At 43.2% G+C, this 26,974-nt stretch overlaps 1 protein-coding gene across 1 annotated transcript in view; it reads left to right on the plus strand.

The window, feature by feature from the left end:
- Window positions 1-26,974, plus strand: part of CPA6 (carboxypeptidase A6) — a 119,924-nt gene that overhangs the window by 79,230 nt on the left and 13,720 nt on the right. Inside the window, exons 6-8 of the mRNA XM_084619854.1 lie at window positions 51-155; window positions 24,710-24,820; window positions 25,074-25,164. Coding sequence (XP_084475980.1) covers window positions 51-155; window positions 24,710-24,820; window positions 25,074-25,164 — 307 coding nt within the window. The remainder of the gene's footprint in view (window positions 1-50; window positions 156-24,709; window positions 24,821-25,073; window positions 25,165-26,974) is intronic.

Here is a 26,974-nt window from a genome sequence, read left to right on the forward strand (position 1 = left end):
CAATAAGCACTAAGACCTGTTGTGGTAACAATGAATATTTACTTTTTTAGTTAGGTAAAAGAACACGGCCTTATAAGAGAGCTGTCTGGATAGACTGTGGCATTCATGCGAGAGAATGGATTGGTCCTGCCTTCTGCCAATGGTTTGTAAAAGAAGTAAGTGTGCTCTGCCTTACACTATTTTTGCTTTAGAGCAGTGTTTCCCAAACAGTGGGTCATGACCCACAAGTGCATTGCAGGAAGATTGTAGATGGGTCGTGGGCTCAGTGCGCAGGGGAGACCCTGGTGCAGGAGGAGTATTGGAGAGGTTGCTCACCTTGCACTCAGCCCACAACACAAAGCTGGGTGCAGTTCCCCGCTCTGGGTGTTGCGACCTGGCACGTGGGTTTGCAGCACCACTCAGATTTAGTCTGGCCACCATTCTGTCATAATGGAGGGGCAGCCAAGCCAAACCTGAGTGGGGCTGTCACCCCTTTATGCAACCCTAGACAAAGCTAGGCACACATCACAAAAACATGCCCTACGTGTATTGGCAGAGATTTGGAATAGGAGTCTATTCAGAACGCCCACACTATGGAGACTGATACGTTGGCAATGGTCCAGATAAGTCAATGCCAAGCCCAGCACTAACTTTTGTAGAGCAATCTGGCAATACCCTTGCCCTTGAAACTTAGAAACCTTGTAAAAGAGAAATTCATCCCCTGTGTAATTCAATTGGAGAGAGTGGAGTAACACCAGGGATGAATTTGATCCAAAATGATGAATTCTGGATTGTCCGAACACTCACTGTCTCATTAATTTCCCTTTGGTCCCACCCCACTCTGTTTTGTTCCCTTAACCCTTGATTTATCTGGAGTCTAAACATCACATACATACTCACAAATAAACTCCAGTTCCCTTTATCATTCTTCAAACAACGGGGCAGGGAAATTAAACCAATTAAAATTCAGCATTTCACTTGCCTGCTCCAGTACATCAGTATTCTTTTTCATGTCACCACTTACTCTCATTTTCACTCTGGGCTCAGTTCAGACATACGACAATTTTGCACGATTTTTATTTAAGGCCCAGGGTTTTACCTGCCAAACGCTAGTCACTTTGGATCAGCAAGAATTACGGAATCAAACAATGCTCAAAAATCCTTCATAAACAAACTATCCTAAACTACTGCTGTAACTTTGAATGCAAGTGTCTTCCTATAGCACACATTTTCCTCCTTCCTTGGTTCTCCTCTAAGCCCACATTGTAGCAACACTGTCTTCTCAGGAAACCTGCCTCTGGTTTTCCGACCTTGTGGTAACTCCTGATCCTGCAAGACACTACACAAAGTCAGACCCCCGCACCCATACATAGCCCTGTACACTTTAAGGGTATATTCACTGCAGTACTACAGTTGGGCTCTTTCAGGTCTTGCCTCTACCCACCTCCCATCCACACACAATATACGCTAAACCCAAGTTTAATGATACTTCCAACCTACACCAGGTAGCTCAGTGGGGCTGTAGGCTGGAGCCCGAGAGAGGCTTTCAGTCAGGTTGGTCACCTGCCCACTTTGCAGTGAGAAAGGATGTTAAACCACCCAAGTGATGCTAATCCTCCAGTGCCTTCCCATAATTCCCCCACATACCCAGAAGGACAGACAAGTTCTCCCACAATTCACTGGGAAAGAATTATAGAAAAGCTCATCTTACTGCAGCCATGTGCTATGGCTCAAAAAGTCCTAGTGATATACGTGAGGGAGCACAGCACCAGTGAGGACATGGTAACACAGGTATGGCTTTGCAGTGTCGCTACTCATACGCAGGCGCCAGTCACCTGAGTTTACTCTGCAGGGAAGACATACTTTAACAGGACTCTATGCTAGTATAATAGTTTGCAAGTACAGAGCAGCCTGCAGGATTGGGATCCAAGTCCCAGCCTTGAAATGAGGGAGAAGAGGGTGTAGCAAATAAGCAGTGTAAGGCACCCCCTCCAGTGCCTGTCTTTTTAATTTAGTGCTTTAAATTCATTTTGCAGTTAGGAAACTAGGATAAGGTTTCTTTTAAAGTCCACAGCAGGAAGTAAAGATACATATGAATTTTCTGCCTGTTATTTGAGACCCTTGAAGACTAGACTGCTAGCATCGTTTCACTAAATATTTAACATATGCTTTCTGTGTTTAATTAAAATGTGTACAGCTCAGAATTTACTTAGAGTAAATGAATGTGTCTGTCACTCTTTCTCATGCATCGTATTTGTTCACATGATGCATTTCCTCCATCCCCCTTCTTCAGTGCAATGTGTAATCCCAATTTTTAGAAAAGCACAACAGGAAAGGAATCCATTATAGTCATAGTTTCTGGCCGGAGTAAATGAAAACAAAAAAAATATGAACTTGAGATATTTGGATTGGGATGTCATTTTCCCAATAAATGATTAGCCATTTTAATGAGAGCTCCAGAAGCACTCCAAGTTTCAATATGCTCTCAACTCTTGGCAATTCTCTGTGTGTATGCAGCCCAGCAGCAGGCAGTCCATCCCTTCCGAAGTTCAATCTGAGTTTCGGAAAACACAGTCCATTAGGAGGCAAGTTTTCTGGACATCCATAAACTCTGTCTCACTACTGACTCCAGGCAGGAAGGGCCAGGAGAGCTCCTCCAACTAATGCAGGGATAGTGGGTCTATGCCCATCTCCCCTTAAAGGGCCAGTCACCCTGTAATAATTTGCTTTTCAGAAAACGTTACTCTCCGTTCTTGCAAGAGCTGAGAACACGGGAGGCAGCAAGTTCAGGCCATAGCTAGGGGAGGGCGCCATAGCAACCCATGTGACCAAACAGAAACACATTGATTGGTACCAAAGGCATCTCATTCAGGCTTTCTCAGCTATGAAAAGTCAACTTGTGGAATGGAGGGTCTCTATTGAGGACCAGTTAAGGACTTATCTTTACTAGAAAATGACATTGAGCTAGAACACAACCTTGAGGAGTCCTGTTAAGTAATAAGAAAAGGAGTACTTGGGGCACCTTAGAGACTAACAAATTTATTTGATGCATCCGATGAAGTGAGCTGTCGCTCACAAAAACTTATGCTCAAATAAATTGGTTAGTCTCTAAGGTGCCACAAGTACTCCTTTTCCTTTTGCGGATACAGACTAACACGGCTGCTACTCTGAAACCTGTTAAGTAATGTGATGCTGACTACAACTTTGCTGTCATGGCACACAGGGACAAGTTGTGTTTAACATCATGCAGCTGGTTGTGAGTAAATCCCACTGGGACCAAGATTTACCCTTGACCCATTAATATAATACTAAATACAGCTTGTGGCTGTCTAGTGTGACAGCAAAGTTGTAGTTGTTTCAGAGTAACAGCCGTGTTAACCTGTATTCGCAAAAAGAAAAGGAGTACTTGTGGCACCTTAGAGACTAACAAATTTATCTGAGCATCGGATGAAGTGAGCTGTAGCTCACGAAAGCTTATGCTCAAATAAATTTGTTAGTCTCTAAGGTGCCACAAGTACTCCTTTTCTTTTAGTCAATGTTGTGTTAGTTTAAGGTCATGTTCTAGCTCTCTAAATTTCTTGTGAACACAAGCCCTTATTGAAGATAAAAAAAAAAGGTGAAAGTCATGAATAAAAAGTCTAATCAGAGTAGATATACCAGAGTCATAATTTATGCTCCCTTTTCTAAAGCAGAAAAAATGACGACTCCTCTGAGTGTGAGGAAAAGGGGGAGAGGTGTCATGTTCTGCTAGAGTGGTGTAATTCTTGGTATTATCAAGCTGCTTGCTGTTCTGTAGATAGCAAAAAGACAGATTGTTGTCATCTGCCATTTTTTGCCTTCCCCTCCCGCTTGCATTTTATCTGGAAAGGAAACAAAAATTAAACTTGTGTTCATGAAAGATGAAGTATTCATTTATTATAATTTATTTTAGTATTAAAGTGTTGTCATAAAACATTATTGTGAGGTACCCTTTCAGTATGTTTCTGTGTGTACCCTTAAATTCTCAGTAAAGTGGCTGTCACAGTCAATGCACGTTAGGGCTCAGCCCTGTGCCAATTAGGCACATATCTGCATTGGGCAGATGTTGGAGGAATTCTGCCTAAAGGAGGTATAATTTCTCCTGGAGCTCTATAGTAGACTGGGAAAGCATGACTGCTGCTACACCTCTGCAGAGGTTGCAGCATATTCCACTCTGCCCACCTAGTCATGGCCCTGCCTCCTCTCCAAATCTCTCCCTTTGGGGCGTCTTGTGCCCTATGGAGCACACAGACCGCAGGTGGGTTGCAGTTGAACCTGGCTGCATAAGATGGTGCATTTTCACACCCTTCCTGCCTGCCCTGCTTATACTAGGCAGCCAGACACAATCTAGTCCTTAACAATACTAGAGAATAAGCAACACTGTTCTATGTATTTAAGATGCTAAATATTCAGATATTTATTTATATTAATATGCACTAGAGACCACAGGCAGCTGCAGATTGCTGCTGATCAGAGAATGCCTCTCCTTGCCTGAGTCGGTCTCCTTTGTGTAAAGATGGTCCCACGCTACACAGTTTGGGATGTTTTCCTCTAAAAATTTGGTGCAGGCCCACGCCTACCTTTTTGAAATAAATACTGTTCTTTTTTTTTTTATTATTGGGAAAGGCTGTTCTAAATGGGGGGGGTGCGCACATGCACACACGTTTCTGGCCTTTGTTATACAGATCAGAGTAGATAATCATAAATGATCTCTCTTCTGGCTTTACTCTGAATATTTTTTTCTATTTGAAAATACTTATATCACAAAACCTCAGCCAAATCTAATACTCAGAAGTCGCCTGGATGTGTATCCCGGCCTGATCCCGCAAATACTTGCTACTAGCCTTGAGTGCAAGTGGATTTCCATGGAGCTAATCTCTGTGCAGGTAGCATGGGTTTGCAGGATCATGACCTAATTATGAGTGGTTTCAGAGTAACAGCCGTGTGTGAAGTGAGCTGTAGCTCACAAAAGCTCATGCTCAAATAAATTGGTTAGTCTCTAACGTGCCACAAGTCCTCCTTTTCTTTTTGCTAATTATGAGTGTAATTTTAATGGATAAACTCTTAAGCAAATGATAAGAGGTTAAGTGCAGTACCTTCCTGTCACCACAATGAGGCATGTGATGACTGAGGCATTGTTTTATAAATAGCTGTGGAAAGCATTCCTATGCTTTTAATGGTGTTTCTCTTTTGGTCCATAGTGAGTCCAGTTTTGTTCAACAAGAAAAACGTTTAAAGTATTTTTTTTCCTTGCTCTGCAACAAAAAGGAGAAAATTATCTGCAGCTTCTTAGTGTAGGAAAATGTTATTTTTGTTGTGCACTTTAAACTTGTCAACTGCATCTTCATGACAACCCACAATAATCTTGTGAAGGTAAAAATTACTTCCATTCAGATTGCAGCTATTCATTTTTTTTTACCACATGAATGCATTTTGATGAAATAGAAGTATCACTGCAGCTGTGTTGTGCCTATAGGAGGAGTTTGCCAGTGATAATCACTATTTGTAGACGTCTGTGCTATCAGTCACTCGGACACTCAAACACCAATACACACAGGGGCTTTTAAACTAGTGAGTATGGGCTTGTCTGCACTGGCAGTTTACAGCACTGCAACTTTCTCGCTCAGGGGTCTGAAAAAACACCCCCGAGCGCAGCAAGTTTTAGCGCTGTAAAGTGCCAGTGTAGACAGTGCCCCCATGCTGGGAGCTGTGGTCCCAGTGCTGGGAGCTATGCCCCTCATGGAGGTAGGCTCTTTAGAGGGCTGGGAGCTCTCTCAGCGCTCTGCCGCGACCACACAAGCCATGTTAAAGCGCTGTCAGTGTAGACTAGCCCTGTGTTTCTCCTCAATGCATGTATTGACCTACATGAAGGGAGGGAGGACCACAGCTTACAGGATCAAAGAGTTTAGAGGAGAGACGAGGAACCCAGTCTGTGTGCACATGGCTGGAATGCGAGCTGCAGACACAGAACCTCTGTAAATACCTCTCTTAATAAAGAGACCGATTAGCTTTAGAAACATAGGAGACCACTCATCGTTGCTCAGCAGTGTCATCTGCACAGAGGAAGAATACAGTCCTATATTCCATGAGAGCTAGGGTGACCATATGTCCTGTTTCAGCCAGGACAGTCCCTTTTATAAGCCCTGTCTGACCTGTCCCGACTTTTTCGGCAAAAGAGGGAATTTGTTCCATTTGCTCTTGCCAACTGATGAAGTTGGCAAGAGCAAATGGGACAAATGCCCAATTTTGTCAAAAAAGTGGGGTGTGATACAGAGGAATGTGGGGGGGGGCAGCAGCAATGCCAGCCCCTTGCAGACAGGGGAGGCAGGGCTCAGGAGGGCCAGGCGCGGTTCCAGGCATAAGTGACAGCCTCTTGCAGGGTTGAGGGAAGCAGAGTTCCAGCAACAAGCAACCCCAGCCTCACAGCAATGTCCCATTTCCCTTTGGGAAATAGGGTCACCCTAATGAGAGCTCGTATCTGCAACTCTTACGCAGAATTACACAGAATAATACTTTGCAAGTAGACCCATTGACTTCAGTGGGACTGCTCATGTGAGGGAGTATGAAAAGCATGAAAAGGACTTTCAGAATTAACTGTCAAAAGTTGGACAATTTAGACAATGAGGAAAGTAAATAAGTTATAGGTGACTGTTTATCCCCTTTACTATTAGAAGCTGTCACTGTGTCTCAACAGCAATTTGAACAGACTATGTATTCAAACTGTTGGATTGAAAGCACCTGGACAAACATTTCCTGGGGTTAACATAGCCAAAAAATAAGATTTAAGTGTCAAATTTTCCAAAGCTGGTGTCAAGATTCCTCCCCCACTCTGAACTCTAGGGTACAGATGTGGGGACCTGCATGAAAAACCTCTTAAGCTTATCTTTACCAGCTTAGGTCAAAACTTCCCCAAGGTACAAAATATTACGCCCGTTATCCTTGGACTGGCCGCTACCACCACCAAACTAATACTGGTTACTGGGGAAGAGCTGTTTGGACGCGTCCTTCCCCCAGAAATACTTCCCAAAACCTTGCACCCCACTTCCTGGACAAGGTTTGGTAAAAAGCCTCACCAATTTGCATAGGTGACCACAGACCCAAACCCTTGGATCTGAGAACAGTGAAAAAGCATTCAGTGTTTTACAAGAAGACTTTTAATAAAAAATAGAAGTAAATAGAAATAAAGAAATCCCCCCTGTAAAATCAGGATGGTAGATATCTTACAGGGTAATTAGATTCAAAAACATAGAGAACCCCTCTAGGCAAAACCTTAAGTTACAAAAAGATACACAGACAGAAATAGTTATTCTATTCAGCACAATTCTTTTCTCAGCCATTTAAAGAAATCATAATCTAACACATACCTAGCTAGATTACTTACTAAAAGTTCTAAGGCTCCATTCCTGGTCTATCCCTGGCAGAAACCAGCATACAGACAGACACAGACCCTTTGTTTCTCTCCCTCCTCCCAGCTTTTGAAAGTATCTTGTCTCCTCATTGGTCATTTTGGTCAGGTGCCAGCGAGGTTACCTTTAGCTTCTTAACCCTTTACAGGTGAGAGGAGCTTTCCCCTGGCCAGGAGGGATTTCAAAGGGGTTTACCCTTCCCTTTATATTTATGACACGCCCCCCAAATCTCAGCTAGGGTGAAACACTGGCTGGGATTTCTTCCTGGAGCTCTAGGAAAACAGAGTTAATAAGACACATGCATCTCTAAATATACTACCAAGTACATAAAGACTAACAATATTTTCCACATCTCAAGGACGATTTTAACCAGTTGATTCTGGGAAACTTTCACAGGAGAGTGCATCAGCCACTTTGTTAGAAGCTCCTGAGATGTGTTGGATGTCAAAATCAAAATCTTGGAGAGCTAAACTCCACCGAAGAAGTTTTTTGTTAGTTTCTTTGACAGTGTGAAGCCACTTTAGTGCAGCATGGTCGGTTTGCAGGTGGAAACGCCGTCCCCAAACATATGGGCGTAGCTTTTCCAGAGCGTAGACAATGGCATAACATTCTTTTTCAGTGACTGACCAGTTGCTTTCCCTCTCAGACAGTTTTTTGCTGAGAAACACTACAGGGTGGAATTCTCGATCAGGTCCTTTCTGCATTAAAACTGCTCCCACACCACGCTCGGATGCATCTGTGGTTACTAGGAACGGTTTGTCAAAGTCTGGGGCCCTTAGTACAGGGTCAGACATGAGTGTCGCTTTAAGCTTGTTAAAGGCCTTCTGACACTTTCCGGTCCACTGAACAGCATTTGGCTGTTTCTTTTTGGTTAGGTCTGTCAGTGGGGCAGCGATTTGGCTGTAGTGCGGTACAAATCGTCTGTAATAACCGGCCAAGCCTAAGAAGGATTGAACCTGTTTCTTTGACTTTGGGACAGGCCACTTTTGGATAGCATCCACTTTGGCCTGTAGGGGGCTGATAGTTCCTTGACCCACCTGGTGTCCAAGGTAAGTGTCAAGGTTCCTCCCCCACTCTGAACTCTAGGGTACAGATGTGGGGACCTGCATGAAAAACCTCCTAAGCTTATCTTTACCAGCTTAGGTCAAAACTTCCCCAAGGTACAAAATATTACGCCCGTTATCCTTGGACTGGCCGCTACCACCACCAAACTAATACTGGTTACTGGGGAAGAGCTGTTTGGACGCGTCCTTCCCCCCAAAATACTTCCCAAAACCTTGCACCCCACTTCCTGGACAAGGTTTGGTAAAAAGCCTCACCAATTTGCCTAGGTGACTACAGACCCAGACCCTTGGATCTTAAGAACAATGAACAATTCTCCCAACACTTGCACCCCCCCTTTCCTGGGAAATGTTGGATAAAAAGCCTCACCAATTTGCATAGGTGACCACAGACCCAAACCCTTGGATCTGAGAACAATGAAAAAGCATTCAGTGTTTTACAAGAAGACTTTTAATAAAAAATAGAAGTAAATAGAAATAAAGAAATCCCCCCTGTAAAATCAGGATGGTAGATATCTTACAGGGTAATTAGATTCAAAAACATAGAGAACTCCTCTAGGAAAAACCTTAAGTTACAAAAAAGATACACAGACAGAAATAGTTATTCTATTCAGCACAATTCTTTTCTCAGCCATTTAAAGAAATCATAATCTAACACATACCTAGCTAGATTACTTACTAAAAGTTCTAAGACTCCATTCCTGGTCTGTCCCTGGCAAAGACGACCAACAGACAGACACAGACCCTTTGTTTCTCTCCCTCCTCCCAGCTTTTGAAAGTATCTTGTCTCCTCATTGGTCATTTTGGTCAGGTGCCAGCGAGGTTACCTTTAGCTTCTTAACCCTTTACAGGTGAGAGGAGCTTTCCCCTGGCCAGGAGGGATTTCAAAGGGGTTTACCCTTCCCTTTATATTTATGACATGCCCCCCAAATCTCAGCTAGGGTGAAACACTGGCTGGGATTTCTTCCTGGAGCTCTAGGAAAACAGAGTTAATAAGACACATGCATCTCTAAATATACTACCAAGTACATAAAGACTAACAATATTTTCCACATCTCAAGGACGATTTTAACCAGTTGATTCTGGGAAACTTTTACAGGAGAGTGCATCAGCCACTTTGTTAGAAGCTCCTGAGATGTGTTGGATGTCGAAATCAAAATCTTGGAGAGCTAAACTCCACCGAAGAAGTTTTTTGTTAGTTTCTTTGACAGTGTGAAGCCACTTTAGTGCAGCATGGTCGGTTTGCAGGTGGAAACGCCGTCCCCAAACATATGGGCGTAGCTTTTCCAGAGCGTAGACAATGGCATAACATTCTTTTTCAGTGACTGACCAGTTGCTTTCCCTCTCAGACAGTTTTTTGCTGAGAAACACTACAGGGTGGAATTCTCGATCAGGTCCTTTCTGCATTAAAACTGCTCCCACACCACGCTCGGATGCATCTGTAGTTACTAGGAACGGTTTGTCAAAGTCTGGGGCCCTTAGTACAGGGTCAGACATGAGTGTCGCTTTAAGCTTGTTAAAGGCCTTCTGACACTTTCCGGTCCACTGAACAGCATTTGGCTGTTTCTTTTTGGTTAGGTCTGTCAGTGGGGCAGCGATTTGGCTGTAGTGCGGTACAAATCGTCTGTAATAACCGGCCAAGCCTAAGAAGGATTGAACCTGTTTCTTTGACTTTGGGACAGGCCACTTTTGGATAGCATCCACTTTGGCCTGTAGGGGGCTGATAGTTCCTTGACCCACCTGGTGTCCAAGGTAAGTCACTCTGTTTAGGCCTATTTGACACTTCTTAGCCTTAACAGTTAGTCCTGCCTCCCTTATGCGCTCAAGGACTTTTTGTAGATGTTCCAGGTGGTCTGCCCAGGAATCCGAAAATATGGCCACATCGTCAAGGTAGGTGACTGCATATTCTCCTAATCCCGCTAGGAGACCATCTACAAGTCTTTGGAAAGTGGCGGGTGCATTTCGCAGCCCGAAAGGGAGTACATTAAATTCATACAGCCCGAGATGTGTGATGAAGGCTGACCTTTCCTTGGCAGATTCATCTAGCGGTACCTGCCAGTACCCCTTGGTTAAGTCCAAGGTAGAGATGAACTGGGCCCATCCCAGTTTCTCTAATAGTTCATCTGTGCGTGGCATTGGATAGTTGTCTGGGCGAATTACAGCATTTAGCTTACGGTAGTCCATGCAAAAACGTATTTCCCCATCTGGTTTGGGAACTAGAACCACTGGAGATGCCCATGCACTTTCAGAGGGGCGGATTACACCCATCTGTAACATATCCTGGATCTCCCGTTCTATAGCAGTTTTAGCTTGAGGAGACACCCGGTAAGGTTGGACCCTAATTGGGTGAGCATTACCTGTGTCAATGGAGTGGTATGCCCGTTCAGTCAGTCCTGGGGTGGCTGAGAACGTTGGCGGGTAGCTAGTGCACAGCTCCTGGATCTGCTGTCGCTGCATATGCCCAAGGGTCATGGAGAGGTTCACCTCTTCCACACCACCAGCACATTTCCCTTCGTAGTAAACACCTTCAGGCCACTCAGCGTCGTCTCCTCCCTGGGCTGTAAACTGACAAACCTTTAATTCTCTGGAATAAAAGGGCTTTAGAGAATTAATATGGTACACCTTAGGCTTTCGGTTGGAGGTGGGGAATGCTATGAGATAATTAACAGCTCCCAGGCGCTCCTGGACCATGAATGGCCCTTCCCACGATGCTTCCATTTTATGGGCTTGGAGCACCTTTAAGACCATGACCTGGTCTCCTACTTTGAAGGAATGCTCTCTGGCATGTTTATCATACCAGGCTTTTTGCTCTTTTTGAGCATCCTGTAAGTTTTCTCTAGCAAAGGCTAAAGAGGTTCGGAGGGTGTTTTGTAGGTTGGTTACAAAGTCCAGAATGTTAGTTCCTGGAGAAGGTGTAAATCCCTCCCATTGTTGCTTCACCAACTGCAATGGCCCCTTAACCTCACGGCCATATACAAGTTCAAATGGGGAAAACCCTAAACTGGGATGTGGTACAGCTCTGTAGGCAAAGAGCAACTGCTGCAATACTAGGTCCCAATCATTGGAGTGCTCATTTACGAATTTACGTATCATGGCCCCCAAAGTTCCATTAAACTTCTCCACCATGCCATTTGTTTGATGGTGGTAAGGAGTGGCAACCAAGTGATTTACCCCATGAGCTTCCCAAAGGGTTTTCATAGTTCCTGCCAGGAAATTAGTCCCTGCATCTGTGAGGATGTCGGAGGGCCAACCTACCCTGGCAAAAATGTCTGCTAGTGCCTGGCACACACTTTTAGCCCTGGTGTTGCTTAGAGCTACTGCTTCTGGCCATCGGGTGGCAAAATCCATGAAAGTCCGTATGTACTGCTTTCCTCTGGCTGTCTTTTTCGGAAAAGGACCCAGAATATCCACAGCTACTCGCTGAAATGGAACTTCAATGATGGGGAGGGGTTGTAGAGGGGCTTTGACCTGGTCTTGGGGTTTTCCCACTCTTTGGCACACCTCACAAGACTGGACATAGGTAGAAACATCCTTGCCCATTCTCTCCCAGTGGAATGATCCCCCCAAACGGTCTTTGGTCCTGTTCACCCCAGCATGGCCACTAGGGTGATCATGGGCTAAGCTCAAGAGCTTGGCCCGGTATTTAGTTGGAACTACCAACTGTCTCTGAGGATGCCAGTCTTCCTGGTGTCCACCAGAAAGAGTTTCCTTGTATAAAAGTCCTCTTTCTACAACAAACCTGGATCGATTAGAAGAGCTGAGAGGCGGTGGGTTGCTCCGTGCCGCCGTCCAAGCTCTCTGGAGGCTTTCATCTGCTTCCTGTTCAGTCTGGAACTGTTCCCTTGATGCTGGGGACATCAGTTCCTCATTGGATTGTGGACCTAGGCTTGGTCCCTCTGGAAGCGATATAGGGGATGGAGCTGTTTCTGTTGACTGTGAACCGCTCTCCACTGGTGCACTATGTTGGGATTCAGGCTCCAGCTGAGCCTCTTGTGTAGGGTTATCGGCTGCTGCCAGTTCAGGTTCGGTGGGGCCCTCTGGTGTTGAGGTTGCAAGTACTGGATTCAGTGCTGGCACGGGGTCTGGTGTTGGTTGTTTGGCTGGTTCCGGTTCTGGGACTGCTTCCGTCTGGGTCTCTGGGACTGGATCCACTACTGCTGTTGTAGACATTGGCCTGGGGTCCGGGTCCATCACCTCTGACTGGGTCCTGATAGAAGTTTCTGGAACAGAGCTAGGCCTCACGGCTTGTTTAGCCTGGCTGCGGGTGACCATTCCCACCCTCTTGGCCTGCTTCACATGATTGGCCAAGTCTTCCCCCAACAGCATGGGGATGGGATAATCATCATAGACTGCAAAAGTCCACATTCCTGACCAGCCCTTGTACTGGACAGGCAACTTGGCTGTAGGCAAATTGAAAGAGTTGGACTTGAAGGGTTGAATCGTCACTTGGATCTCTGGGTTGATTAAATTGGGGTCCACTAAGGAAGCATGGATAGCTGACACTTGTGCTCCGGTGTCCCTCCACGCGGTGACCTTCTTCCCGCCCACACTCACAGTTTCCCTCCGCTCCAAGGGTATCTGGGAGGTATCTGGGCCTGTGGACCTCTGGTGTGATTCCGGTGCAATGAACTGTAATCTGTTGGGGTTCTTGGGGCAGTTGGCCTTTACATGCCCCAGCTCGTTACACTTAAAACATCGTCCAGCTGACGGGTCACTGGGGCGAGGAGGGTTGCTGGAGAACGGGGTGGTGGGACGATAAGGGGTCTGGAGGATTCTTTGGGAGGTAGGTGGGGCTTTGGGCGGCCCCCGGTAATAGGTTGTGGTCTGGGGTGGTCCCTTCTGGTCTCCGCTCCAACTGCGACCAGTTTTCTTCTTCTCTGCCACCTCCACCCATCTGGCTCCAATCTCTCCTGCCTCAATTACAGTTTTGGGTTTCCCATCTAGGATGTATCTTTCTATTTCCTCAGGAACACCCTCTAAGAATTGTTCCATTTGCATTAGGAAGGGCAAATTTACTGGAGATTCAGCACTTGCTCCTGATATCCAGGCATCCCAATGTTTCACAATGTGGTAGGCATGTCGGGTAAATGACATGTCTGGTTTCCACCTTAGGGCTCTGAACCTCCGACGAGACTGCTCGGGTGTTATCCCCATTCTGACTCTCACCTTGGATTTAAACAGTTCATACTTGTTCATGTGTTCTTTAGGCATTTCAGCTGCCACCTCAGCTAAGGGTCCACTGAGCTGCGGCCTCAGCTCTACCATGTATTGGTCAGTAGAGATGTTGTACCCAAGGCAGGCTCTTTCGAAGTTTTCTAGGAAGGCCTCAGTGTCATCGCCTGCCTTGTAGGTGGGGAACTTTCTGGGATGGGAAGTGGTACTTGGAGAAGGATTACTAGGGTTTGTTGGGATATTCTGCTGAGCCTTTATCTTCTCCATCTCCTCCACATACTTCCTCTCTTTTTCCTTCTCCTCCAGTTCTTTGTCCCTCGCTTCCATAGCTCTCCTGTGAGCAGCCGCTTGGTGTTGTTCTGCCTCCCTTTCTTGTTCCTTCTTCAGCTGCATGAGTTCTATCTGTCTTTCATGTTCCCTTTGTCTTTCCTCAGCCTGAAATTTGGCTAATTCGAGCTGTAGTCGAACCGCGGATTTTGCCATTCTAACCTCTCTGTTTTTACTAACTTTACACCCGAGGTTTAGAAATAAACAAACAAAACTTGGCTGTAAAATTTTGCTGTGCTGGAATAGAATACCTATTCTCTGATAGTGATTGTCAGCCTACAGAAAAAGACAATTCCCTTGTCTCTGCTCTGGGCCCAAATTAAAGCAAAAAACCTCCAACTACTTGGAAACCTGCTTAACCAGCCCAAAGAAAAAGCAAATGGGTAGAACACACACCCCCTATTTACTTTTAGGAAGAAAAGAAAAAAAAACCTCTGGGTTGGAAGACTGTGAATTTCCCTGCAGGAGTTAAGTACCCTGCCTCCAGGCAAAGAAAACCTGCAATTCACAAGATAATCCCCTTTTGTCTCTGCTTGGCCACAAAGCAGAGAGAAACCAAGCTGCTTTCAGTTTCAAAGCTGCTTTCTAGACTTCCTAAAGATTCCTTTTTAAAATCTGTATTTCTAGTTCAAAAAATCTCAACTGGATCTCAAAATGATTTCAGGTTAATCCCACCACTATGCCACCATGTCAAGGTTCCTCCCCCACTCTGAACTCTAGGGTACAGATGTGGGGACCTGCATGAAAAACCTCTTAAGCTTATCTTTACCAGCTTAGGTCAAAACTTCCCCAAGGTACAAAATATTACGCCCGTTATCCTTGGACTGGCCGCTACCACCACCAAACTAATACTGGTTACTGGGGAAGAGCTGTTTGGACGCGTCCTTCCCCCAAAAATACTTCCCAAAACCTTGCACCCCACTTCCTGGACAAGGTTTGGTAAAAAGCCTCACCAATTTGCATAGGTGACCACAGACCCAAACCCTTGGATCTGAGAACAATGAAAAAGCATTCAGTGTTTTACAAGAAGACTTTTAATAAAAAATAGAAGTAAATAGAAATAAAGAAATCCCCCCTGTAAAATCAGGATGGTAGATATTTTACAGGGTAATTAGATTCAAAAACATAGAGAACCCCTCTAGGCAAAACCTTAAGTTACAAAAAGATACACAGACAGAAATAGTTATTCTATTCAGCACAATTCTTTTCTCAGCCATTTAAAGAAATCATAATCTAACACATACCTAGCTAGATTACTTACTAAAAGTTCTAAGGCTCCATTCCTGGTCTATCCCTGGCAGAAACCAGCATACAGACAGACACAGACCCTTTGTTTCTCTCCCTCCTCCCAGCTTTTGAAAGTATCTTGTCTCCTCATTGGTCATTTTGGTCAGGTGCCAGCGAGGTTACCTTTAGCTTCTTAACCCTTTACAGGTGAGAGGAGCTTTCCCCTGGCCAGGAGGGATTTCAAAGGGGTTTACCCTTCCCTTTATATTTATGACAGCTGGGCATCCATTTTGCAGAATTTTTAGGGATGTTTGGGTACCCCTCCACCTGGCCACTTGGAGTGACTCCTATTCTCTAAAGGTGGTACAGACTACTTATTCCTCCCTCCTAAGTAGTTCTGTGGCCTGCCTTGGGACCAATGGACCCTGAATCCTTTATGGATCATTTCTCCCGCCCTCGCACAGAAACATGGAGTTCTGCATCTTCTAATGCTGCTAGACACTGAATTACTGCAGAAAGTCCATACCCCAAAACACTGTGTTGTCTAGACTCAGCGGATGGCTGGGTATGCAGTCTTTCCTGGGATTACAGTTGGATGCCCTGGCATATCAATTGGGCTGCTGGCTCCATAACCCCTTCTCTTCTCCTCTGACCCAGCCACCATACAATTCACATGTAACCTCCTCTCCTGTTCACCTTCCCAGTATGAGATTGTTCAAGATACAGGATGTCTGTCTTGTGGCTTTTTACCCAATGCTGGGGGACTGGGCTGGAGGTTCCCCAGTGTGCTCGGTGTTGTGTACCAGTGTGTATCCACCTCACCAGATCCACGCAGACAAACCACAGAGGAGCAAAGTTTTATTCTGATAGGAAACACAGAACGGGATTACAGTCCAGCAGCCTCCTCTCTGCTTGCCTCATGCTCCCAGCTTCAGTTATTGCTAAAGCTTTCTGATGCAAAGACAAAGGGTACTTCCTGGCAGGAACCAGGAAGTAGTCCACAAGTTGTGCTTCCCAGTGCTTCTGCTGAAGCACACTGGACCTTGGACTACACCTGTCTCAGGCACCTAAATTAGGGGGTCTTTCTCCTTTCTGGAGTTTTCCCATAGGGTCCCTGCTAAGCATTCCCAGGAGGACATAATACTTTGTCATTTTTCCAGCTGCTGTTTCTAATCTAGTGCCAGTAGAAGATGCTTCTTGTACAACCCCAAAATGGCAGGGAAGGTTTGTTTGTAAACATTTTTCAGGCACAGTTGAAGGTCCAACTTTTGAAAATTTGACCGTATGTTTTAAGATCTCTATCTGAGTCATGAAATTGCATTTTATTACCTCATGTGGAATCACAGATCTAGCATCAGGCTTATGACTTGTAGGGCTCCAAGCAAAAGCAGATCCCTAAGATGTAAGAGAGGAGAGCAGATTAAGTTATGAGTTGTCTCCAGAGATGAAGATAGGATAACCCAGTATTTACCAAATCAGTGCAGAATTACATGGGGCCCAATCAAGCAGCTGCTTTGCTTGGCCTAAGGCCAGACCTGATTATAATTTAAAATGTACAGAAAATAACAAACATCTTAAATCACTTTCAATAAGGATGCTATGACTGGTGTTTGAACACACAGTGAGGAGCTAAAAGCCTGTTTCATTAGAAATAGTGTTATGGTATGATTGCTGAGGAAACAACAACAGAGTCAGTTTTCAGTGCTAAAATAGGAACTGGCTAAGTCAGTGTTAATAATTATTAATCCAAAACCAGAAATAGCAAGTCTTAACTTAAATGTAAAGACAATGAATTGTGGGACAGGATATGGTTATTAGGCCCAACTAGCTTGTCTACAATTTAAAAGTTTCTCTGAAGCCTGTCTCCTTGCCTTGTCATTTGCCATGAATTCCCTTCCAGCATAGATTCATTCATTCAGTACTCTTTGATCTGCAGCTTTGGTGACTTCTAGCATTTCTGTTGCACAGTGTATTTATATATAGAATAGATCCTCAGCTAGGGTGAGCCAGCAATAGCTCTATTAATCATTATGTAGGTTTGCTGGTTTATGCAACTGAAGACATGGGCCTCTCTTATCAGTCACTGTTTATTTTTTCTCCATCAGATTTTGGCAACATTCCTATATCATCTTCTCTTTTGGTATTAATACTATTCCACATGTATTGGTCCAGTCTCGTTCTCCATGAATTCAGTGGCAAAACTTCCATTGATTTCCTTCGGGAATGCAGGATTAAGCCATGTAAAATATAATTATTTTATATTCTGAACGCTTTGTACAAACTGTAATGGAGAAAAATGACTAGTGGTTGACATACAAGTTGTATTTGTCATGGTGATGAGAATATATGTTTTAACACTTAGTATTTTTTCACTTTAATCATTATTTTGAGGATTAGATACACATTACAAAAGGCAGGTTGCAGAGTATGATACTGATAGAATATGAGAACAGAACATAAGAATGGCCATACTGGGTCAGACCAAAGGTCCATCCAGCCCAGTATCCTGTGTACTGACAGTGGCCAATGCCAGGTGCCCTGGAGGGTGTGAACCTAACAGGTATGATCTAGTGATCTCTCTCCTGCCATCCATCTCCACCCTCTGACAAACAGAGGCTAGGGACACCATTCCTTACCCATCCTGGCTAATAGCCATTAATGGACTTAACCTCCATGAATTTATCCAGTTCTCTTTTAAACCCTGTTATAGTCCTAGCCTTCACAACCTCCTCAGGCAAGGAGTTCCACAGGTTGACTGTGCACTGTGTGAAAAAGAACTTCCTTTTATTTGTTTTAAACCTGCTGCCCATTAATTTCATTTGGTGGCCCCTAGTTCTTACATTATGGGAACAAGTAAATAACTTTTCCTTATTTACTTTCTCCACACCACTCATGATTTTATATACCTCTATCATATCCCCCCATAGTCTCCTCTTTTCCAAGCTGAAAAGTCCTAGCCTCTTTAATCTCTCCTCATATGGGACCTATTCCAAACCCCTAATCATTTTAGTTTCCCTTTTCTGAACCTTTTCTAATGCCAGTATATCTTTTTTGAGTTGAGGGGACCATATCTGTACGCAGTATTCAAGATGTGGGCATACCATGGATTTATATAAGGGCAATAAAATATTCTCCGTCTTATTCTCTATCCCTTTTTTATAGTATAGTAATATAGCGTAGTATAATAGTAACAGGGATGGTGTCCCTAACCTCTGCTTGCCAGAAGCTGGGAATGGGTGACAGGGGATGGATCACTTGATGATTACCTGCTCTGTTCGTTCCTGCTGGGGCACCTGGCATTGGCCACTGTCGGAAGACAGGATATTGAGCTAGATGGACCTTTGGTCTGACCCAGTATGGCTGTTCTTATGATACACCTTAGTGATTGTTTGACAAAATGGCAAAGGCCTCGTGGATGCCATCAAGACATAACATTTGACGGTAATACACAACCTGTCTTGTCTTGTTACAAATATAAAGCATAAGTTTGTAAAAAGAAAAATAGTATATGAGAGAAATATTTTTTAAGATAAAGAAATTATTTTGATGTCACTTACAGCAGTTCTACACAGGGGTAACTATTTATTTCATAGGAGTTACTTTTGATTTACACCAGTCAGAAAGCTTTACCTGGGTCCATTATGTTTTAAATCAGATGATAGTTACAAAGTTTTAAAATAAATCTTTAAAATGTTTTAAAAGAAACATTTTAAAGAGAAACACATGAATCATTCAAGTCAATTCTAAGACTCAACTTGATATTTTTAAAAGTACAGCTTTGGGACCATATTGATTTCCAAAACCTTTCACAGTGTCATTTCACAAGATAGCAAGCATCAAAACAAAACAGAGAAGTCTATCAACTGTTTGAAATTGGATGTTGCCTAAGGCACAGAGGAAGATGTGAGATCATTTTTAAGTCATTGCATTATTTCTCTTTTATAGTCACAGTATTACTTTTATTTACAAGGGAAAAAAACCTGTAAAATGCTGACTTGTCCCCAGCCCACAAAGGACCCACTGTCAGACACAGGCACTTTGCTTTTCCAGACATAAGCAAAACCTACAAAACAGTTCCTCAGCACGTCGTGGGCTGTAGCTCCCAGGAGATTTTTCCTATTTGTCTCTTTCATCCTCTCCTGCTTCAGGGCCTCCTGCAGGATTCTTCCTTGTTCTTTTGACTGAGCCCTACTTCCCAGGGCTTTCTCCCTGGAGGCCTTTTTTCCCATTGCCTCCCCTGACAGCCTCTCCTGCTCCCTGTTTCTCTTCTGGAATAGCAGCCCCATGACTGCCACCCTGGAGCCTGGCTCCTTATTTAATGAGCCTACTCTGCTCTCCAGCCACAACCCAGCTTGACTACTCTCCTCCGCAGCTGGCCCTTGCCTTTCTCCCCTACCCCCCACACCCCCGTGTGAAAGCAGAGTTGACTGGATACTCAATAGCCAACAGCAGCTATACTCCCCTAAATAGCTAGCAGTTCATATTTTCTCGTTCTGCCCTGTGTCTTTCAGATAACGTAACAACACCTTTCTAATACAATCGCATTTCCCCCATATTTTTACTAAGTAACATAATGTAACTTTTCCCTTCCTTTATCAAAGCGCTTACGAACCCATAAAAAGTGATCAGTTACAGCACGCACATACTCCAGCTTTGTAGTCGTTTATTTGTTTAAGCTATAATGGCCAGTCAGTACTCTGAACATAATCACTTCATTTGTCCAATCAGGGCCCTGAAGTATGTCCTTATTCTCAACTCTAGAACACAATTCAGAAATTCCTCTTCCTCTTTTTTCACTGATCCAAATTTTTGGCCATTCCTCTTTTAAATTTTTCTTCACTAGGCTTTTGAATTGCTGTTTACTCGAGGATATTTCTGTGTCAGTCCTTCCATTTCTTATAGCACTTTTAGCTGCCTTGTCCACCATTTCATTCCCTGTTATCCCAGTATGTCCTGAGATCCAGACTAATGCTACATGTATCCCCATCTGTACTAACTCTATTTAGCACTGTCGATTAATTGCAGTTAACTCACACTATTAACTCAAAAAAATTAATCGTGATTAAAAACTTAACTGCGATTAATCGCATTTTTAATTGCACTGTTAAACAATAGAATACCAATTGAAATCTATTAAATATTTTGGATGTTTTTCTACATTTTCAAATATATTGATTTCAATTACAACACAAAATACAAAGTGTACACTTCTCACTTGATATTATTATTTTTGATTACAAATATTTGCATTGTAAAAATGATAAACAGTATTTTTCAATTCGCCTCATACAAATATGGTAAAGTGCAACCTACAGATGTCGATTTTTTTTTGTTACATAACTGCACTCAAAAACAAAACAATGCAAAACTTTAGAGCTTACAGGTCTTCTCAGTCCTACTTCTCATCCAGCCAACCACTAAGACAAAAAAGATTGTTTACATTTACGGGAGATAATGCTGCCCACTTCTTATTTACAATGTCACCAGTGAGAACAGATGTTTACATGGGACTTTTGTAGCTGTCATTGCAAGGTATTTATGTGCCAGATATGCTAAACATTCGTATGCCCCCTCATGCTTCGGCCACCATTCCAAAGGAGATGCTTCCATTCTCATGATGCTCATTAAAAAATAATGCAAAAATTAAATTTGTGACTGAACTCCTTGGGAGAGAATTGTATGTCTCTGGCTCTATTTTACCCGCATTCTGCCATATATTTCATGTTATAGCAGTCTCGGATGATGACTCAGCACATGTTGTTCATTTTAAGAACACTTTTGCTGCAGATTTGACAAAACGCAAAGAAGGTACCAATGTGAGATTTCTAAAGATAGCTACAGCACTCGACTCAAGGTTTAAGAATCTGAAGTGCCTTCCAAAATCTGAGAGGGACGAGGTCTGGAGCTTGCTTTCAGAAGTCTTTAAAGAGCAACACTCCGATGCAGAAACTACAGAACCCAAACCACCAAAAAAGAAAATCAACCTTCTGCTGGTGGCATCTGACTTAGATGATGAAAATGAACATGCATTGGTCCACACTGCTTTGGACTGTTATCGAGCAGAGCCTGTCATCGGCATGGACACATATCCTCTGGAATAGTGGTTGAAGCATGAAGGGACGTATGAATCTTTAGCATATCTGGCATGTAAATATCTTGTGACTCCAGCTACAATAGTGCCATGAGAACACCTGTTCTCACTTTCAGGTGACATTGTGAACAAGAAGCAGGCAGCATTATCTCCTGCAAATGGAAACAAACTTGTTTGTCTGAGCAATTGACTGAACAAGAAGGAGGACTGAGTGGACTTGTAGGCTCTAAAGATTTACATTGTTTTATTTCTGAATGCAGTTTTTTTGTACATAATTCTACATTTGTAAGTTCAACTTTCATGATCACAAGATTGCACTACAGTACTTGTATTAGGTTAATTGAAAAATATTATTTCTTTTGTTGTTTTTAGAGTGCAAATATTTGTAATAAAAATAAATATATGGTGAGCACTGTACACTTTGTATTCTGTGTTGTAATTGAAATCAACATATTTGAAAATGTAGAAAATATCAAAAAATATTTAAATAAATGGTATCCTATTATTAACAGTGCAATTAATCACGTGATTAACTTCAATTTATTTTATTAATTGCTTGGCAGCCCTAACTCTTATTAGAAATATAATTTTGTTGATTCGATTATTTGTACATATGGAGACAGTCTTTTTTATTGCCCTAAGGCCGGATAACTAGTCCAAAAAATGAACTAGAGAAATTCATAGAGGTTAGATCCATCAATGGCTATGAGCCAGGATAGGCAGCGATGGTATCCCTAGCCTCTGTTTGCCAGAAGCTGGGAAGGTGCAATAGGGAATGGATCACTTGATGATTACCTGTTCTGTTCATTCCCTCTGAAGCACCTGGCATTGGCCACTAGACAGGATACTGGGCTAGATGGATCTTTGGTCTGACCCAGTATGGCCATTCTTATGTTCTTATGACTGCCACAGCTGGGCGTACATTCCAGATCCAGTTTCAGCCCCTAACTGCTTGGCTTCCCCCCTTTTTAATTCCTGTACCCAACCCAGGTGTGGCAGGGTGGAGCTAATTAAACAGGACTGGCTACCCCTTGGCTTCCTGGTCCTGCAAAGGGGGCAGGCCACCCTTTTACAACTATTCATATAATTTAAAGCATATGACCCTTTTCAGTTCACTTTTTAATTTTTTCTCTGAGTTTTCATCACAATTTCATTATGTACTGTATTTATATTTTATAAATATTATTTGGGTACCCTACTGAGGAAGATTTTTGACATCCAAAAGCATTTTAGTGTGATTTTTAAGAAGTATGTATCATATTACATCAATCTGGTAATACAATATACATCACAACACTGCAGGTAAAAAACAGATCCTATGAAAGCACAATTACAGTATATGATTTGAAGCCTAAGAGCACTATACAGAAAACAAAAACTAGAGGCTACTTCAAACTCAATATCTTTGACATGGAAATCCTCATTATAGGGACAGGATCTCCACTATACTTGGTAGCATTTGGTAATGAGAAGAAAACATAAGATGGCAAAAAAAAGTCTATCCCTTCCCCAACTAAATCCTCTCTCCCTACAAAAAAGCCTCGAAGAGATGCTCAGTTGCTCTAACCCACATTTTGAGTTTGTTTCATTGCAATACAGAACTTTTACAGCATCTATAATTTCCCTTATCCTACAAAGACTTAAGCACCTGCATATCTTTACACGTATGAGTAGCCCCGTTTACTACAATTTGCATAAATACGCAAATGCTTAAGTCTAAAGGATCAGGGTCTTGGTTTTCTACGCCATCACTGCAGGAGTAAGCAAAGCCTTCCATTATGACAAAATTATCTTTTGCTAGTCCAGCAGAGCAGTGTTACTAATACAAAGATTTGTAACCATTTTGATGGGTAGCCTTGAAGTGGCTTTCTAATATTAACAAAGTTAGTATAGAAAAATGGTTCATAGAAATAACATGGTTGCTATAGAGGAAGAGTTGTGTCCAGTACCTCTGTCCCCAGACAAGTCCAATTATAGAACCATAGAAATGAAGGGGCTGGATAGGACCTCCAGAGATCATCTAGTCCATCCCCCTCCCCATGCTGCAGCAGGATTAAGCATACATAGACTATCCATGACAGGCATTTGACAAACTTGTTCTGAAAAACCTCCAGTGACAGGGATTCCACAACCTTTTTTGGTAATCTGTCGCAATGCTTACTTATCCTTACAGTTAGAAAGTTTTTCCTAATATCTAACCCAAATATCCCTTGCTGCGAATTTATGAGAGCATTCTTGTAGCTACATCACACAGAATAACATCCTTTGACTTCAATGGGAGCTTCACACTTGGAGCATCTGCAGGACCAAGCTGCATAGGTATTAAATTCCCTGACCTGATACTGTAGCCCTAGCATTTGTGAGTAACAATAATTTTAGCTCTCATCGGTTTTAAGTAAATCCTGCTCCTCCCACCACAACTCCTGTGTGGGCCTTGAGGACCTTCAGTAGAACGGAACTGATGTGGGTACATTGCACAGGGTGGTCAGATGCTGGGAGCATGCCTACGTTGCCTGCATTCAATGTGTTACGCTTTCTTCCCTCAAAGTTAAGCACAGGATTAAGCACTTTACTGCACTGAAGCCTGAACACTGGAGTTAATGCCCAGTGATGGTGGTAGTTACAGAAGGATTGCACACTTCTGCATACAATGGAGGAGAGTCTGTGGGGCTGGTGGAATTGCAGATACATAGACAAACCAGAACTCTGTTGAGGAGTGCAGCACATGCATGGGCTACTGCATTCCTGTGTCCGGCAGAGGGGAAGAATTACTTCCTCCACCTTCAATTACTGGTCCAACCTATGGTACGCAGGCTTGGTGCAGGGTACAGGATTTGCCCAATTGTAAGTGGAGAAGTAATTTGGGTTGATGATTTTTAATTTAAGAGATCTTTATCTCACATACGATGTGACCTTCATCGTTTGCCTTTTGATACCTTTTCATATATTATGACCTCACCAATATTAGGTGCTATCATCAGCTGGTGCAAATCAGCATAACTCCATTGACTTAGTGTGAGCTAAACTGATTCATGCCAACTGAGGATCTGGCCCATTGACTTTTAGCTCCTTCGCCCAATCATCTCACTAATGCTCAATGCACTTGTTTCTGTTTAGAGCAAGCAGTTCCAGTGTTTTCCTGTCTGTCTGAAACTAACTAACAATAGGATGGTCTCCTTTTGAAAATCTTTTCTGAATATATTCTCATTACTGTGTTGCTATTAGTCTCATTTATGGACAGACAATACTCCATTCAAGCACAGTTGTTAGAATAGCAGTAATGCGATAAGGCCAACCTCCTGTTACAGAAGTAAACCCTCCAGTACTACTAACTGCCTAAAGCCATGTGACTGGCTTAGCTAATCACTATACTTACTTTTCAAACCCTTTTATTATAGAAACTACTTCTATTTTACTTCCGCCTTTAGGCTCTTCAGACATATCAGAGTGATCCCGCCATGAGAAGGATGCTAAATCAGCTGTATTTCTACATCATGCCAGTATTTAATGTGGATGGATACCATTTTAGCTGGACCAATGTAAGTAGTTCGGCTAATGTTTCTGAAAACATTAAAATCGAAAAGATGGAATGATTATAGACAGAAGTCTCATTTGAATGCTGTAATGATCTGATTCATCACTTTATTATATCTGACCTAAGGATATAATTGACTTGCAAGAAAGTTAAAATATTGCACTGAGCATCTTCAACATAGATGATTTGTTACATGTACATAGTTGTTTTATCAACATGTATTCAATTATTTTCATTATTTTAAAAATTATAACTAGGATCGATTTTGGAGAAAAACAAGGTCAAAGAACTCACAGTTTCATTGCCATGGTGTAGATGCTAATCGTAACTGGAAAGTGAAATGGTGTGGTAAGTCTGGAAATAAGCTGAATGTGGATAACTATGTCATCCTGCATTTAACTGTCCAGAGCACTGAATAGATTAGAACATTCTACAGCGGCCGTAGCCTCTCCATAGTTAAGATTGAAGCTAGCATCCCATTGGCTAAACCATGGTTCGTGAGCCACACGCGGCTCTTTTACAGTTAAAGTGCAGTTCATGGAGCACCGCTGCCGCCCCCATTCTCCATGTACCAGACTGGCGGGGGGAGCTCAAGGCGTCTGCCCTGCAGCAGGGTGATGGGGCTAGGATCTTCGGCCAGAGATGACTGGTGCCTGCTGAGAGTGGGAGAGCACAATTTAAAGGTTTGCTCCCGCCCCAACAGCTTAAGTCACGCCCGCCTCCCATACCCTCAGCAGCTCCTCCCTGCAGCTCCTAGCTGTTTGCCGCTGCCCCTCCACCCAGAGCTAACACCTGGGAGCTGCAGGAAGGGGCCACTACTTTAACTCTGTGGGGAGAGGCAGCAGCAAAAGCAATGGCTCTCCCTGCAGCTCCCAGCTGTTTGCTGCTGCCTCTCCCCATGGTCGCAGCTCCCAGTTTGCCAGTTCCAGCAGCTGCCATGCAGGGAGGGGGTCCTGTGGCACCATGTGACTGAGTGGGGCCAGCAAACCCTGGCAAAAATCTTGGGGGGCACATGACCCATGCATGGCAGCTGCTGGAACTGGCAAACTGGGAGCTGCAACTATAGGGAGAGGCAGCAGCAAACAGCTGGGAGGGGGGTCTTGGGGCTTCAGCCCCACAGGGCATGCCTGCCAGGGCTCGGGGCTTCAGCAGTAGTGGGGCAAGAAGTGCCCGGCTGGCACGCCCCCACTCTTGAACTTCTGAAGGTTGTTGTTTGTGGCTCGGAGGATCAGTAAGTTTGGCCACACCGCATTATATTGTAAGCTTGATTGTGAATGTTCCTCCTAACTTCTCAAAAAAGAAACCAAGTTTTCTGAAATATCAGGTGCCACGTCTCACCCCAACGTAGAGTTTTTCTGGGAAATTTGGTAAAAGCGGAGAAAGAAGTTTTAATGTTAGGAGTATGCACTAACTGCTTTGTACTATTCCAGTGATGCAAAGGAGCTGTAAACCCAGTTTAAGAAGCTAATTAAGCCAGTTTTACAGCTGTCTTTGTGGTGCTGGAATGAGCTAGTATACAATGGTAAATGTGGCTCATGGTGTTATCTAATCTGTTTGTTTGTTGTTGGTTTTTAATTCCTAACTTTTTTTATTTATGTTTCTAAAATGTTTTGGCTAAGAGACTTCAGATGTTTTGCTGGCCGTGGTGACACAAAGTATTTAGTATTAAGGCCATTTAGTATTTCAAGGGGGCTATTAGTGGAGGTTTATAAAAGAAATGAAGAGCTACTTTTAATTGTATATAGAGATTATTTTAAACTCTATTATATAAATATTTATAATAGAAACTGACCTAAATTTTGCATAAATATAGATAAAGTTCAAAATAATGAATTATAGCAGATTATTAGAAATGGACCCCTTGAGCTGGAAATGGCATTTTATAATCTTTACACTTGTAAATGAGCATATATACATTCAAGTAGTGGTGCAGTAGGTAGGACATTAGACTGGGGCCTAGAAGACTAAGATTCTCTTCTTGTCCGTTGTGTGGCGTTGGGCAAGTCTCTTCACCTGTGTTTCCTCTCCCTCTGAATTGCCTATTTAGACTGTAAGTTCTTAAGAGCAGGGATTGTTTCTCATTATGTATTTATACAGTGCTTAGCACAACATAAGAACTTAAGAATGGCCATACTGGGTCAGACCAAAGGTCCATCTA

Source organism: Lepidochelys olivacea, assembly GCF_965140295.1.
Source record: "Lepidochelys olivacea isolate rLepOli2 genome assembly, chromosome: 2".
In the NCBI taxonomy this organism is placed as follows: Eukaryota; Metazoa; Chordata; order Testudines; family Cheloniidae; genus Lepidochelys; species Lepidochelys olivacea.